This window comes from Convolutriloba macropyga, chromosome 2 (assembly GCF_964194025.1).
Source record: "Convolutriloba macropyga chromosome 2, txConMacr16.3, whole genome shotgun sequence".
Classification (NCBI taxonomy): Eukaryota; Metazoa; Xenacoelomorpha; order Acoela; family Convolutidae; genus Convolutriloba; species Convolutriloba macropyga.
In genome coordinates, this window is record NC_134469.1 from 73,940,118 (window position 1) to 73,957,607 (window position 17,490).

At 38.5% G+C, this 17,490-nt stretch overlaps 3 protein-coding genes across 4 annotated transcripts in view; all 3 read right to left on the reverse strand.

Moving 5' to 3' along the window:
* LOC142334693 (pyridoxal-dependent decarboxylase domain-containing protein 1-like) overlaps positions 1 to 17,490 on the reverse strand; it is a 454,496-nt gene that overhangs the window by 284,917 nt on the left and 152,089 nt on the right. The gene's annotated exons all lie outside the window — the stretch shown is intronic.
* Positions 8,728 to 12,171, reverse strand: LOC142334691 (serine/threonine-protein phosphatase 5-like). The gene is made up of 4 exons (XM_075382924.1): positions 11,522 to 12,171; positions 10,212 to 10,475; positions 9,781 to 9,951; positions 8,728 to 9,302 (listed from the first exon to the last, which is right to left on the reverse strand). The coding sequence occupies exons 1-4, from the start codon at positions 12,077 to 12,079 to the stop codon at positions 8,859 to 8,861; spliced, it is 1,437 nt and encodes a 478-aa protein (XP_075239039.1). The 5' UTR covers positions 12,080 to 12,171; the 3' UTR covers positions 8,728 to 8,858.
* On the reverse strand, positions 12,333 to 13,659 carry LOC142334692 (ribonucleoside-diphosphate reductase subunit M2 B-like). The gene has a single exon (XM_075382925.1). It carries the CDS (start codon positions 13,607 to 13,609, stop codon positions 12,518 to 12,520), a length of 1,092 nt encoding a protein of 363 aa, XP_075239040.1. The 5' UTR covers positions 13,610 to 13,659; the 3' UTR covers positions 12,333 to 12,517.

The window sequence follows — 17,490 nt, forward strand, 5'->3', positions numbered from 1 at the left end:
CAAATGTAAGACCAATTGATGAGACTAACGATGAAGTACATGACAGTGTCCATGCAATTCATAAATACAATGAATTGCATGGTTTTAACCAGCTCAAGATAATGAAGTTTACACAATAACAAGCGAAATCGCTACAAAAGTAGAGCCAATCAACGTCAGAAGTCGAATTAGAAATACAGAATGCAACTCAAAGATAGCTCCGGGAAGTGTGTGCAGCATTCTAATCAAAAGCTTGGGCAACGGAGTCCTTAAAGAATCAGCAAAAACTACCGGAGATAAAAACTACTGACGAAGGGGCCTGAATACCTCAAATGAGCCAATCAAAGTAATTTGCAAACTTCAAACATCAATAGAGTACATCAATTGGAAGAAACAAGACGCATTGATGATAGAGGTTCAGGATGGGCACCACACAAAATTGGGAGAGACTTGTTTAAAGACCTCGAACTTGCGGTGGTTCAACAACCACAATGGGGTAACTCTTAATAATACTTGTGCTCAAAATCGAGGTGCAATAAATCAATCGCTGCCACATTCCCAGAGCTCATTTCACGCTCATTTCAAAGTCTCGCATCGAAAAATCAAAATTTCATAAATACACTGCTAAAAATTAGAAAAGGAGTCGCAAAAACTTTCAAACAAAAGTTAATGAGGAAAATGATCGTCTACAAAAGGAAGACCATCTCGAAAAATTATCGAGCTGTTCAGATAAAAACTTCCTTCAATCGTCATAACCACCAAAGAGGACCATTCAGCAAAACTACATTTAAATTTCAAAGTACTCAACAGTGCTATTCATGCCAAACAATAAAAAGCTCATAGATTCGACATCACGTAACTTGACAGAAAACACAGACTGTCCAAACTGATTATTATTCGACAATTTACTTAAAATTATCCCACAGCTTACTTAAAATCCACCCTGAAACATCTAATTATTTTGAAAATTTGCGGAGAATCAACTTGTTTTTATCGTTTTAAAACTCGATTCTACGGTCTAACCGATGCCAGCTGAATCCCAAAAGCCATAGATTATTCTCTTATAGGTTTACAAAAACATTGTTTTTTTTGGACGACATAGTGATATTAAGTACTGCTTTAAAATAATACCATCTGATGTAAACGAATGGTGAAAGTTTGGATGCAGACAATCTGTAGATCAGTTCCATTTCGCGAAAAAAATAGAATGGCTAGGGAACAAAATTTTTCAGACTCGGATATGTCTCGTGAAAATCATCAACATTATCTATACAAACTCCACAAAAATTTTTTAAAAAGCTAAGATCACTTTTACGATCTGTGCATTATATTAGCAAATTAATCCCGAACATAGCCAGACTATGTCAAGCATTTCGCCCGCTGTTAAGGAAAGGAACCAAATTCATATGGACTGACATTCATGAAAGTCACTTGAATTAAATAAAACAGCTGAAAATTGGCATTAACATAATATTTAATGTTAGAGTGAATTGCGATGTATCACGATCGGGCTTAGGTGCCGCGTTAGAGCGAAAACCAAAAGATTGGAAACGTACGCATCAAGATCTGTTGATGCTACGGAAGAAATATGATTTCTGCACCTTAAAGCTAGTTGGAATTTCGAATGTCAAATGTCCTACTGCCTCATTTTTTGACATAATAGAATAAGCGTCATTCGCATCGCAAAAATTAGGCAAGCAATCCCGAATTTACGTATCAAACTCCACTTATATTTTCACATTAGGATTTCGCACTAAAAATCCAACGTATAGGCACAGGCGATTTTACAAAAACAATTATATTTCATACCTCGAAATGACCAGCAGTACTTGTGTCTGGAAACACTTCGTCTGCTAAAAAGCATAACAGAAGGGCGCAAAAACAACCTAAACGTTGAATTCGCAGTATGTGAGAGCTTCAAGAAGATCACCAAACCCAAAACTTTTTGCCATGTACCACATCGCAGAAAATTAACACAACTGACTAATATTGTGCAAATTTTTCTCAAACGACCAGCGAGCCGTTGGCTTATGTCAGCCAGTTGGGGCTAATGGATAATAGCTTAGGCCGATGGGGATGAGCGGCGTGCGGGAGGTTTAGAAGGATGGGTGTATGGTTGGACGAGAGGCGGAAGCGGAGTGTTGTAAAAAGGCTAAGTTGGCGGAGCTGGAGCAATTGAGCGGGCGGGGGTTGCGGTTGAACGATGGGGTAAATCTTGATCTTAAATACCACTTTTCACCAAGAAATTGTCTTCTCAAAACAGTTCAGCTGATACGCATACATTAAGACTTAAGTCGTAAGGCATTAACAGAGCTGCTCCACAACCTAATGCCCTCCGGGCTTTGCATGTTCATCTTGTTTTTGGGGATAAAAAGTCAAAAGGGTCAGACAAAAAATCTGAGCAAAAAGCGAGAAACGACCACAGGACTAATATAGGGTAGCGAGCATGAAATGGAGCAGGATTAAAACCAGTACAGCTCTTTAGAAAGCGCGTACTTAAGCCAATCTATTTAGATTAAATAGAATGCAGCTAAGTTGAACAGTGTTAACTACTTTGTTGAAAGCAAACAAGTAAGCGACCGAATTCTTATGGCATATGTTTGCAGAACATAGCTAAAATAAAAAAAGACAAAGTGCACAACTGACACGCAATTTGAGAGAAGTTAGGCTTTGGTATTAGGATGGCCAGATAAACTATTAACAGCTTTTCCAAAAACAAGTAATATTAAAACACAGCTAAAAACTATCGCAAGAACAAAGAAAACGATGAGGTCAAAACAAAAAACTAAATCTCTTTCTGAAAGAAATTAAAGAGAATCGGGTTCTCCTGAGATTGATGGAGCATCCCTCCGTCACTATCTGAGCCACCGATGTCCTCGGCGAAGTCTCCGTGGACTCAACTCTATAAATCGGAAAAAGAAAAAGACAAAGATGAAATTGGCAAACTTGATAAACAAAAGGCAGTCAATGAATGGCAGCAATAAAGGGATTGTTTTTGCGCAATTGGAAACAAATGACCCCCAAATGTTGGTGATCATTCGACTAATTGTAGCCCAAGAGGAAACGTGCGAGCGAGATAGGGGAAGGAACATGAATTGAACTTGCAGATTATACGTTTGTGTATTGTAATATAATTGACCAGCTTGACTGTTGTTTCATGTTGAAGCACTATATTGTCAATCAATGCTCCACTCCCTCCACTAATCGAAAATTGAGGAAGATCTCCATTGAACTATTCCCTTGTGTGTGACACTTGAACTGAGGTAGTACGTTTATTCACCAAAACCAGGATCATAAACGAATAAAAGTAAGAATATATGCACGAGTTTGTAGTAAGGACAAAAAGCTGAAGTGGGAAGCTTAGTTGCGGAAATGTTTGTATTACTAAAAAAAACTGCTAACCAGATCATTTTTTGAAATTACCAACAAGACGATCAGTGCTACGTGTGCTAGTTTTCAAAATGCGAACGACTCATAACTCAGAATGTCAAAAGATTGATTTGTCGCATGCAACTGGTTCCCACCCTAGTTTCTTAATATTTTTTAACCCAAGTGCTTTTGACACCTAGATCAGGAGATTATCCCTTTGATAGTTCTACCAACGCGTGACACTCACGAGATATGCGCGCGGTTACTGCTCATGTACTATTGGGAGTGAGGTCATGGAAAACTGTGAGCAGGTTCACCTGTGGATCGGCTTTCCGCGACAAAAACTCTTTTATCAACTGCTCCCCCCATCTTGCACGATTTACCCCTAATTGACTTATTGTGGTCAATATTTCAAATTTAGAGTGTTATTTGTATAGGAAATTGATTGGAATGACGGCAACAGCACCCCAATCTATTATTTTAGCTATAACGGCAAGAATTAGTAAAATAATCATACATGGAAAACAATGGCCGTTGAAGAGCAATAGTGATCAAAACGGTTTGGCGCAGAACTGACGTGCGCAAACAGAGCAACAAGAATCGCGGATTTTGACGTTGATATGTCTGTTTAACTAATGCTATTACTACTCTGGATGTGTACACTAAATAAAATAATTTATCTTGTTTAATAAAGTGTTTAAAGTAACTTTAATTAAGATGAGAGAACGTTAACCGAAAAGGAAAAAAATATGTGATCGAGCTAATGTTGGGAGAGAAAAATTACTGAGTCCGAGGGCCGTTGATTTAGTGGGACTAAAATTAATAAAATTTGCAAAGTTGCAAGACTAGTTGGAGTACTGCGATGAACTCGGATATTAAGAAAAACCGAGTGAATCACGAAAGAATTTAAAGTTGCTTTGAAATACACGCAGTTGTATTGTTTCAAAGTTGGTAATTGCTGGAGAGTGTTCCTCAATTCATTTGTGTGACAAACATTTGTATCGATGCTCTTCAATTGATTAACTCGGATAGGAAAATTTGGATAGGAATATACTACATCTCACATCACAAAAAAATTATCAAATAGGGTTTTCAATGACAACGTATGTGCACGAGACTTGGTTGGTAAAAATCTATTCTGAACGAGAACTTCAAACACTTGAAAGAATTCGAATGGTGGCTCTTCATCTGCTCCAAAAAGTACAAAGAGAAATTAAAAATTAATGATAAAAAAGATAATCGTTAGGATGAATTCTTAGTCCTCTAGTTATCACGGTGAATAAAGACAAAAGCGCGAAAATTGCAGTAGATTCCAAGTGGCGCTTGCTTCATCACTTTTTTTACATTCAGTTTGACATCGATCTTCTGGACGAAAATCCCCTCACTGCTGGCCTTTTCAAATTCAGAAGACGACATGCAGTTACTACAAACTTCGTTTGAGAGCAATTAATTCATTTTCGACTTAATTCGCAATTAATTCAAACCGACTAACGTTGGAAAATTGGGGCGACTCAATCTAAATCAGGCCGTAGAGTGATAAGTATTTCTTTATTGGTACGGAGATTGAATTAAATTGGATCATCAATTAACTGATAGAAATAAAAACAATTAGGACCCATATAACTTAATGGTGGATGTTTATACTGGTAGTTTATTCTACATACTGGTGGATGTTTTATGAGCTATAAAGACTCCGAGAATAATGTCAGTCGAAAACGGTTAGATCGTTTCAATACAGCCTCTGTTCGTTGGGATAGTTTTCCAAAATTACTTCGCCCAACCTGAGATTTTTTACTGAAGAAAATGAAATATAACTTAAGAAATACAGTTTTCAACAGGAGAGGTGCAACGCAATTAGAGAATGTAGGCACACAAAGCGAACAACAAAATCCTGAGTCCAGCAAAGACACGCATACGGGTTTGACTGAAGAATTGCAAAATTTAAGTGTTAAAGAGCCTCTTCACAAAGCTCCAGGCACAGTTCTTTTTCTGTCAGATACAGCAGACAAGCTCTACAGATTTCAAATACAAGAAAACTGCGATCAGTACAAAAAAATAAGATATCTTGGATGGGGGTCAGCACGACGCTTGGTTAAATTCCAAATTAATTTGAGCGTATTCAAAATACAGAGAGTTAGGCAGCCGTCGGAAAATTAACACCGACCTCTGAAATAAAATACAAAATCTATTGGTCTCCTGTGATTCCAGTCAGTTGAAAAACTCATATTTTCAAAGCGTTGATCTCAATAAAGTCCGAAAGCAACAAATTTAGCGACGGGTTGACAAAATTGAGTTCGTATGTGTCAATCTATCGCTTTGATCCAATCAAATTTAGAGCAAGATGGTCTCAATTGCTATCAAGTATTCTTCTTCAGTGTGTTGAGGCTCCAGACAAAGACAAATTGGCAAAACTTTTCGCGGTTTCAAAATGCGTCTTACGTGCTTGTAACCGAGGACGAAAAAAGAGGCACGCGCAATCAAGACCAACGTCTCGCAGAACGTTTTGATCGTTGGAACGCCGGTGAATATGCTTAGCTTTGGACAGAAGCTGTCTCCATGATACAATCAAAAAGACAGACAACGAACGGCGTTGAAGAAACAACGGTCAGAGCAAAAACGTTATGATTACAAGGTCAATTTTGCAAAGCTGCTAAAATTTAACTTTGGAAAGTCTTGCACCCCATAACAACGCTACATTCGAAGCACTGGAAAAGTTACTCCCAAAAGAACCGTTACCCGGCGTCAGTTAACCTGAAGATATTGCATCAAATGCGTTCCAATTTAATTGAAACGCAGTTTATGAACAACTGAAGACATTCAGCAAGCACTGCAGCCGGTCCCTCTAAGACGTTTCCAGAACATCTTCAGCACGCAGTAGACTGCACTGCACCTGATCGGCCTGAGTTGGCTCTCTGAGAGCGGTAACAAAGTTTGTAAACTTTGGTAGCAGGGGACTCTTTACCGTTTTTCCAAAGCACTCTGCTGCACTTCACACACGGCTTTATCCAAAAAGAAAGGTGGGGAGCGTCCGATAGCAGTTGCCGAAGTGTTGCGACGCCTCATAGCAAAATTGCCTGGCAAGTGAAGCTAAATCAGAAGCAATTGAGCTGTTTGATAGTCTGCAAGCGCGGCGTTAGTGGAGACGCTGAGGCATTCATTCGTCAGAAACTACATACGACAACATAGTGCTCAGTCAGACGAAGGCCTGCTTCAAATTGATTTCGAAACGCTTTTAACTCAAACAAGCGCTCACACATATTAAAAGCGACTTCACACTTATTGCCGCCTTCACCATTTTTTGCTACTCCCAGCACACACCACTCTTTTATAACAATGCAATCATTCAAAGTGAATCGGGTGCTCAGCAGGTTGCTCCGCTGGGACCGTTATTGTTTTGCTTGACGTTATGGCCCATCATACAAGATCAAGACTTCAGTTCCGAGTTCGTTACAGCACACTTGGTACTTAGATGATGGGTTTGTTGCTGGTCAGAATATCAGATCAAACCAACGCTTCAAATCCTAACCAACGAAGGCCCTGAGAGAGGTGTAATCTTGACAAAAGACAAATTTGAGCTGTGATCAATTAACAATTAATCCTCCGTTGATCAGGCAGTAAAAGGGAATGTTTTGAGGTTCTGGGCCTATACAAAGGAGCTTTTGTGGGCTCAAGTATAGCCTGACGAGCTGGTCAACAAAAAACCAACAAGGCGTCCCTCAGGAAGTGACACTTTTAAAGAGTTACACCAGAGTCCGGAACCGTTCAATCTACTGTCGCACACGCAAAAGAAGATGCAAGAAGCACTTGATGAACTTGCTGTTCTAATAAAAAATCAAAGGTCAACCAGGAAAAAAGTAAGACTCCTATCACTATGTCTGCCTCATTCTGGTGCGTGGCTTGCTGCGCCTCGAATTCCCGCTCTAGATCTACATCTTTAGGCTAAGGAATTTCAAGTCAGTGTCAAGTACAGGCCCGGATCGCGGTTTATGATCAAGAAAGAAAATGTCTTTACATCAGGTCAAGTACAATGGACACAGTTGGTGACCATGCAGTTGCCTGCCATGGAAGCCGAGATGTGTTCGCGATCGTATAGCTTCCATCTATTCAGTAGCTAAATTGTCCACAGTAATTGAAAAACGCAATCTCATTGCGCAAAATAACTAACGCCCAGGAGACATCTATCTGCCTTCTTGGAAATCTGGCCAATCCGCTGCTCTAGACATAACCGCGACTTCCTCTCTGCAACCGAACTTTATTTCTCATGCTGCAGTGAAGTCTGGCTATGCAATTGAAGCTGCTGAAGATCGAAAATTTGCTCAGTATGAAAATAGCTGTGCTCAACTTCGTCCATCTGGCAATCGAAGTTTTGAGCGGTCTGTCGAGGACTCTGGAGAAGGCCTTACTGCGCATGTCGTTGTTAGCTGATAGCAAAAATTATCAGTCAGTGGGACATTCCATTGCCTTTGATAGAGCAAAGTCACTTTCTGTTGTCATTATCCGAGGATCAGCTACTATGCTGTTGTCGCGAGCACCGTAGTTGAACGCAGCAATTAGTTTAACTTGTCTGATAACTAGCGACGCGATCATGTGGGACGCAATGTGAAGATATCTATTCCTAGACGCTTGTGTTGAGCTAAATCAATCTCTTGATGAGTTAGAAACACGCCCAGAATCATTATTGAACTCACCCAGTGAGAGGGGAGCCTCCTCTTAAGCAATGTCAACCAACAGAAGGGTACTTGAGCTCATTTCAAGTTCAATTACGCGAGGAAATAAAAAAAACGAGAGATAAAAGGTTGAGGGAGAGAGGAAAAACATTAAGAGATGAAAAAGACCGGAGAAAACATTAAGATTGACAATAAGAAACAATCAAACATTTGAATTTTAAATCAAGATAAACCAAGATTTCTTAATAATGGACACCACGCAGATTGCAGTAAAATGTAACTTTCCAGAAAAAAATCAGTCAAAATAACCTGCAAATTTTCGAAAACCAAGGACTTTCTTTTTCCAAGAAATCAATTGAATCAATAGCTTCAATTGAATTCTATATTTTGCCATGTCTCACATTGTCCGACGCCTTTTTGAAGTCAACGAAGAACTTTTTTTATTATATGTCTTATAATCCTACGTAGTAATTTTACTGTGCGGCTTAGCAGAACGATCAGGAAGTCATAACCAACAGAACAGGACTGAAATGATGGTTTAAAACTATCTTTTGAGAGCAAATTGTTGAGCAAGAGTTCCATGACTGCAATTTCCCGCTTATTTTTAAAGGCCACGTACAAACAGATGATGATTTTTTGGGTCAGCAAAAACATTTATAAAGATAGCTGAAGGAATATTGTACGCACGCTGCTATTTCTGAAGTAAAATGAATTCGGACAACAAAAATCAGACCATCAAAGAAGATGTAATTCAAAGTATTAGCAGCTAACAACTTCAACTCGCTTCGCTGCCAAAAATATATCACTCTCAATATCAAAGCACTAAATAAAATGAGTACATATTCACATGAGGAAAAATGGCATTCTCGGAGGAGCTACTTTAGGATGAGGCACTGCGTCATAGGTCACGAAATCTGGCTTCAAATCTGGAGCTGTGAGCTTAACAAAGGCCGCTTTGTTGCCCATTTGGTCAATGTAGTTAGGCGCTGAGAACACTGTGATACACTTTCCTCCGTGTGCAACCTCGTATCCCTCCATTTTCACTTCGTGACTCCTGATTATATATTTCAGGTTGTTCTCCTTCAAGAAGCGTTCCGTCACATCCGGTCCAAAGTGGCATCCAACACCTCGCTTGCTGGGTGCGCGACCCTTTAATGATTGGGGGTCGCTCCACAGAAGGTCACACATGATGCCAGACTCTGGTGGCTGTCGATTACGATCAGTTTTGGCTATATCGTCCAGTGTTATACCATCCTCGGCAAATAAGCCACCATGCATTATTAAAACCTGTAAACATAGCCGAATAACGAACGCTCATTGAATTACTCTGAAACGCAAGCTGTCATTAGCATGATAGTGCTTGGGTGACTTCTATTCAATTCATTTAAGGATAAGTTTACATTCATAATTAACATTTATGAAGCTAGTACACGTCATCTATTTGAGGGAGGTAAATGTCGTGTACTTAGCACACGATTGACCTAAACACTAAACGGCATGCACATAAACTCAGTTGCTAATTTTTGGTAGTAACCAAACACTTGCTTTTTGCCTTCTGGCGCGTGATCAAATTTTTTAGAACGTAAATTTCATCCCATTCATAACATTAAATAAAAACGGCAATTGGAATGCTACCGAAAATGCTCTTCAAAAACAAGCATCTGACTATAATTTTTGCGATTTGAACGTTGAATTTTTAAACATATATACGTATATACGTATTTTTGAATTTATTATGTGATGAATTGTCTCATGTGATGAATACCTGATTGTTGATACAATGTGCAAGAGGTAGGAGGCAGTACACTTCTGTGAAGAGTTTGAACATCTGTGAAGAGTATTTGGAAGTGACTTCTGTCTCAAAGCCATACATGTTGTTCATAGTCAGACTCTCGTGGTTACCCCTCGCCAGGTACACATGTTTCGGATACAGCAACTAAACCACGTACATATCTAATATTATCAAAAATGTACTAAGTGTTTAAATCTATATATTGATTTCGAAAAACCTACAAGTTTATGATAATTGCCGCAATATAGACAGCTAGTTACAGGACCTACTTTTCAATTCACTACTAGGCCACAGCTTCAATTTTTGATAAATACTTTTGACAAAATGTACGCAAGATTAATTCTGCCGAAGCATTGGATCTGTCATTGCAAAATAAATAAACAACAATTTAAACATTTATTTACCTTGAAGGCGAAAAGGGTCATGACAACTTCAACAGAAAAACTTCCTCTATCGACAAAGTCACCGTTGAAGAGGTATGGATTGGTCCGCGATGGCACGCCATTGATCTCAAAGATATTAAGCAGGTCGTAGAACTGTCCGTGAATGTCTCCACAAACTGTGATCTTGTCTTTATCCTCCACTTGTATGCGAACTAACGTCTCTTCTTTCTCAAACATGCTCTTTATTTGCAGCAGTATTCTGTACGCGTGCTTCCGATGTAACACCTGAAGTATTAAACATGCAATAAGCTATGGGCAAATAGGCTAGTTATTCATGAAGATCCCAACGCGAAACTAAATTTTTATGAAATTTTGCAATAAATTCAGAGCGCAATCACCCAAGCAATCTGGCTAATAGGTCCAAGTATTGTTGCTCAAAATCAAATAGCAAAGAATTATAGAAACGACTCAAACAATACCTTTTACCGAAAAACTAACCTTCGAAATAACTGTCTATCATTGTATCAATAGCTCTCAGACGACTGGACGGAAGTGCCTAAAGTTTAGGGAGGCTAGCCTTTTGGTTGGGGACAATAGAATTAGGGGCAAGGTTTACATTTGGAGAGCGTTACAACTTTACAAAAAATCACCTTCAATTAATTTAGATTTTGAGGGGACGAAACGTCAAAAGGGTGAGACAAAAAATCGGTCAAGCAAAAAATCGGTCAAGCAAAAATCGCCTCAAAACAGATCACAGGGCTAAAACAAATTTCGTTCGACTAAATTTTCGCTGAAAAATGCGATAATTTTTCATTCAAAATAAAAACTACTAAGAAACTGACACAAAAACGTTCAGTTTTTTTTTTTAATCTATCACATTAATCCGGCAGTAATGTGAGCTCAAACAATGCTCAGACTACCCCTCTCAGCAACAGATCTACTTTAGGCGTTCAAAATGTACCCAGGGTGAAAAATTAAACGTTTGCTGGGTTTTTTCAATTCTGGACGTTTCAGAACATTCAAAAACCAACGATAAGAAATTATAAAGATTCATCATACGTTTTTCTAATGTTAAGAGCTATTGAAACGTAATAAGAACAATCAGCAATACAAAAAGAAAAACAAAGAATTAAAAAACCAATAGACAAGTTCAAAAATTTCAAAGGAAACAATACTACAATAGTGTATTAAACACGTTTAAAAAATAACTTAACAGAACGTTCAGCAATGAAATCACAACGTTTAGAATGGAGCATTTCCTGTTTTAAAATTTACACCTAACAATTTTTTGATTATAGATACAGTTAGAAGAAAGATAAAGCGCAAATGACCTTTTGACTTTTGAGGTATGGTAAAAGTTCTTCTGTGAATTGTTTTGTGACATTTCCCTCCTCGTCCAGAGAAGGTCCGTTGTAAGAATCTTCGATCACCATCGAATCCAAGTCTATACTCTCAATTACGCTTTTCTCATTGTCATCCACTGCTATCGCTTTCTCAAACGCAATCAAGCGGACTATTTTTTCGCATTCTTTGAAACGCTTCTGGGCATCTGCGTCTGAAGGCTTTGCTTTGGCAACATTTTCAAAGTCTTTGAGAGCTATCTTAAACTTTCCCATCGCAAAGTTAGCACTCGCTCGTCTATAGTAGGCTTTGATATAACTGGAATTTAATTCAATTGACTTATTGGCGTCTGCTAAAGAATAGCCATAACTCTCCATTTTTAAGTGAGCGAAACTTCGGTTACTGTACAAAATGGCATTGTCTGGGTCAATGTCAATCGCATTTGTGTAGAGTTCAATGGCCTTTTCAAATTGACCATTAGAGAAACAGGCATTTGCTGCCTTTTTGATCTCGTCTGATTTATTCACTGGATCCCCCGATTCACCCATACTACCCTGAAACGATCATTTTTAACACTCAAACACATCACTGATTTCAGCCGCTAGGTGAACTTTTTCAACACAATTGGTACCAGACTGGACAAGCTTTTTTCACCCATAGAATTTATACAAAGGACGTAATTTCTAACTTTATTAGGCTATGTACAAAATCATTATCAGTCCTAAACCCTGAATTAGTTTGTTCCCAGAGGTACGGACACAAAAATTTCTCAACTGAGAGAAATAGATCGCGACAAAAACGTTTAAACACTAACATTCAACTCAAGTCAAGTCACATTTAACTCATTAATCGCAAATCTTATCATTCAAGAAATTAAGTTGATAGTGTCGTTATATTATCACTCAGTAAAACACAAGACACAATTGCATACAGTCAGATTGCACGATAGAAGCACACGCAAACATCTCACTGATTGAGATAATGGTTTAAAAATCTTCATCAACGCTGAACACGAATTGCTTGTTCGCAGAATTGTTGACCGAGGTCATGACACCGGCTTTCTGGTATTCTCCCACACGCTTCTCAAAGAAATTGGTCTTTCCTTCAAGATTGATCATGTCCATAAATGGAAATGGGTTTTCTCTGTTCCAGATCTTAGTGCATTGAAGCTCGACGAGCAAGCGGTCTGCCACGAACTCAATGTATTCACACATCAGTCGACTGTTCATTCCAATGAGATCAACGGGTAGCGCATCCGTGAGAAACTCTTGCTCAATCTTCACAGCATCTGTCACAATCTCCTTTATTCTAGCTTCACTAGGTCTATTAACTAGATGCTTGAACATCATGCAGGCGAAGTCGGTGTGGAGACCTTCATCTCGACTGATTAGCTCATTTGAGAAGGTCAAACCTGGCATCACGCCTCTCTTCTTCAGCCAAAAAATTGATGCGAAAGATCCCGAGAAGAAAATGCCTTCGACTGATGCAAAGGCCACAATCCTCTCTCCGTAAGTTGCTTTTTCATTAGCGATCCAATTCAAAGCCCAATCAGCCTTCTTTCGAACGGCAGGCATATTTTCCAAAGCATTGAAAAGGTAATCTCTCTCAGCTGGGTCTCGTATGTACGTATCAATTAACAGAGAATACATTTCAGAATGAATATTTTCGATTGCGATTTGGAATCCGTAGAAGCTTCGTGCCTCAGGAATTTGAACTTCTTGACCAAATCGTTCAACCAGGTTCTCGTTCACAATTCCATCACTTGCCGCAAAAAAGGCGAGCACATGCTTAATAAAATGATGCTCATCCGGTTTCAATTTTTCCCAGTCGTCCATGTCTTTTGACAAATCAACTTCTTCCACCGTCCAGAAACTTGCCACTGCTTTTTTGTACATTTGCCAGATATCAGGGTATTCAATAGGGAACATGACATATTTCCTCGGATTATCTCTCAGTAGAGGTTCGTCCTGAACATTTTGTTCCACGGACGAATCTGTCTTCTCATGCGTCTCAGCTTTAGGCGGAGGAGTTTCGATAGAGACGTTGGACAATTGACTCGTGATCTCACCGAGGACCATTATTGAAAAAGCAAACTACAAGGATCTGAAGGTTCAATTCTCCGTCAGACAATCATAACAATATATTTTTAATAAACTTAAACAATAAATGACGCACAAAAAGCCATTGAGAGCCCAATGATATGCCTTTTCATGTTTCTCGTGGCAAAGAATGGAGGGAAAACAGTATCGGCGGAACGGATACCTTAGGGACCAGAAGGGATAGGACAAAAAATTTAAAATATTACAGTTTTAAAAATGGCTAATTTATAGGTTCATAATTATTTTTACTAGAACTTTTCCTTTAACACTATAAATATATTAAAACATTGTCACAAAAATTGTTCACATTGTTAAAAATGCAAGTCGTTTTTAGATCAATTTTTACTACTTTTTTAAAAATTTGTCCTATCCCCTCTGGTCCCTGGAGTATCCGTTCCCCCATTACTAAAAACTAAACTTGATTACATCGTAGCGAAAAGATGCCATGAAAAGCCAGGTCACATTGTCAACAATAAATCATACAAATGAGGTATTTAGGAAAAACATTAGCATGACCGTTAAAATTTCAAAAATCATTGTCAAATTTTAGTTCAATTCTTCATTCACAGATGACTGTCCGACATTTAGTGGAAAACAAGGTTAATATATTCGGAGTCTTCTCCATTAAAACGACCATTTATTGTTTAATTACAGTAAATGGTGTATACCTTCTGTTGACTTTAAAAAGCCGACGAGAAAAAGAGCCAAATATTTAAACAAAACCGACTAACGTCAGGCGAATTGCTCTCAAACGACAGGCGAGGGGTTGCTTCGGTAGTGCCCAGCTGGGGCTCAAGGATGCAAGCATTGTAAGGAATTAGGGAGGGTTGGGCGAGAAGGGGGTTAAAAAGGCCAGGTGGAGGAGGGTGGACTGGGGGATCGCATTCTTAGAGACTGATTTGACGTAAGTCTCCGAGTGTTACCTGTTGACTTAATGACCTCCGAGTGTTACCTGTTTATCCAGTTTTTGAGGAAATAAAAAGTCAAATGGGTCAGACGAAAAATCGGTCAAGCAAAAATTGCATAAAAAAGACCAGAGGACAAATATAATTGATGCACATTTCGTTTGAGAGCAATAATAAATGATAAATTTAATAAACAAATAATTTGAATTTTAACATAAAATGAGGAAGAATATTTTCTACTATTAAAAAACTGCCAATTAAAATTTCATTCAAACGAGAACTACAATTGCATGTACGAATTGATAAAGATAAAGAGCAGAGTTGAGACGAGGTAAAGCCGAGTTTGAACGACGTGAACGAAGCCCGACACTAAATAATGAGAAATCAAAAGTCGATCTACGATTGAATTAGACCACCTATGCAAATTTACGAAAGGGAGTCACTTATGAAAGAACAATTTTTTCGGAACTTTTAAAACAGTTGAAGAAAACTGCTGTTGAAATAAGAATTTTCCACACGAGAACCTCAACTTAGCAGAAAGTCTCCACTTATATTAAAGAAGAATCAAATCTTTTCCGTTTGTGCCCCCTCAGAACGTTTTGCATCCCCAGTTACAGAGCACGTGCCAATACATTGTAAATGATTATGTAAAAATATGGCAAGTGCATCTGGGGGGATGCAATAATATGCGCCCACTAAGATGGGAGGGGCACAAACGGAAAAGATCCGAAGAATCATAAATTGATCAACTTGCATTCAATTAAAAATTCTGCGACGAGAACATTTTACACAATCAAGAAATATCTGCTTTTTTTGTGAAGGAATCTCAAAAAATTTTCGACAAACCGGGCTCGTGTGTTATAAGAATTGAACTTTTAAAGGATTAGAGAATTTTTTCATTGCTGTGAAAAACTGAAGGGACTAACAACCCCTGAAAATACTCTGAAGCCTTTCTTCCTATTACTTGCGAGTTGCGTACTTCAAACTTATGTTCAGAGGCTTCTCTTAGCAGTTTGAATAAAAAACCTGATTTAACATTTTTAAACTAAACGATGTTTTTGATAACGATAGATGTAGATTAGAAACGAGAAACTAATATTTAAAATGATTATGTAAAAATACGAGAGTTGACACTGAAAGCTTAGTTTGGAGATAAAAATCCACTTGAAAGTAAGACACGTTATGAAACGAAAATTTCAATTTTACATTTGAACAAAACTAAAGTAAGTTTAAAGCAATTTATGTAGGTTTTTAATAAAAAACATGTCGATATGCATCTGCTACATCAAATCGAAAATGTATAAATATTCAGATGTAAAAGTTTGTAGATAAGACTGTAGATATGTAAAATTTCGTTTTAAATTTCCTTGAAAGAGTTATTTTAGTGATTTGCATTTTATTTTCTGGCTTTTCATTTTAGCATTTTGTATTATTTATAACCTGACGATGAACTCAGAGTTCGAAAACGTTCGTAAGAAAGTTTTAAATTGACAATTCTTTTTAAATCTTGATCAAATCTGTCAATTCAACAAGCCAAAGCCCAGGAAGGGGCAAATTGTGTTTTCTATGTCATTTTAGCTAGATCAACATGGAACAATTACAGATTGAAGAATGGTGCATATTCTGGCGGCAAGTTCGCTTTTCCATGCATTGAGGCCTAAAAACAGCAAACATCCAAAACTGTTACTCCCGTCCGTGACGGCCATTCCTGGTCTTTCGTTCAACCCAAATTCCAGAAACGCCGAAAAGAACGTAAGAAACGCCTGGGACAAGGGTCACCTGAAAGACCGCAGTGATTTCGTGATCTGGCACGACACCTTGAACAACTCCATCACCCCTCACAAACGAACAAATGACAACAGGCCGTGTGATGTAGATGAGTTGGTTGCCTTTTTACAACGTCATTCGGACAGAATCAAGGCGATAGTTTACTGTCAAAGGCATGGCGCAAAAAACATTTTAAAACAGCTGTTGAAATCGGGAATTTTAGTGATCCAGTCAACAAAGCATTTGGTGTCCAGACGAAAGCAAAAGAACACCAACGTCATCAGCAGATACTTCCAACTACACCAGGACCCCGACATTGAACTAAAATCACTGGGGTTAGTGTTGAAACATCAATCTAATCTACGGAAACTGCTGAAAAAGAACCGGGGGAAAAGGAAACTGTGCAAAAATCAACGGGAGGCAAAGAAAAAGCGAATGCTCAGTGGTAAGTGATAGCATCTCTTGGTGTTCACTCACCGGAGGTCTTTCACAAACCTTCAGCTATGCTTAAACTGCCTAGATGTTGGTTAAGAAAAATTCTGCAAAAAAGGGACTGTTGGAAACCATACTTGGACTATGAAAACAATGTTTGTAAGTATGAAAGTAGCAGATGCAGAATAAATTTTCTTAAAACTTGCCTTAGCACAGATATAATACCGGACTTTTTGAAATTTCGTGTTCCGAAAACTGATGTTTTTTCAGACCAAGCGGTGCATAGTTTTCAACTAAAATTGTTAAGGTCGGAAATTTCCACAGCAGCTGACACGCATCATAAATGTGACCAAAAGCGAGCTGCTAGTCGGAAAGTTCTCCTTAGGAATTTAGATAACCAGCTATTGCCTTCCGTAATTTTTGTCTTACGCAACCGAATTCGCAACCATGTTGTTGCTTCTGAACAAAGATTGCAGGGAAAACTTGCTAAACTTTCGGAAAGGCAAGACAAGCCGCTACGATCATCTAATGAGAAGACCGTAGTGGTTCTAGATAATATCGTTTTGCCGGGATTCGTCAGGGACTTGCTCGCTTTTGGTCCAAAGCATCCAATAAGGGACAAGTTTAAAGAGCTGCATTTCTTGGCGGACATAGACAGTTTGATAAGGAATCTGCGTGAAAACAATGTACCAGGTGAAAAACTGTTTGAAATCGAAGCGGCAGCAAAATGGTACTCAAAAAACATCAGAGAAACAC

Coding starts and splice junctions, on each gene's coding strand:
- LOC142334691 (XM_075382924.1), bottom strand. CDS start 12,079: ATGGGTGAATCGGGGGATCCAGTGAATAAATCAGACGAGATCAAAAAG. Junction 10,476..11,521: donor CATACCTCAAAAGTCAAAAG/GTCATTTGCGCT, acceptor TTAATACTTCAG/GTGTTACATCGGAAGCACGC. Junction 9,952..10,211: donor TGACCCTTTTCGCCTTCAAG/GTAAATAAATGT, acceptor TACGTGGTTTAG/TTGCTGTATCCGAAACATGT.
- LOC142334692 (XM_075382925.1), bottom strand. CDS start 13,609: ATGGTCCTCGGTGAGATCACGAGTCAATTGTCCAACGTCTCTATCGAA.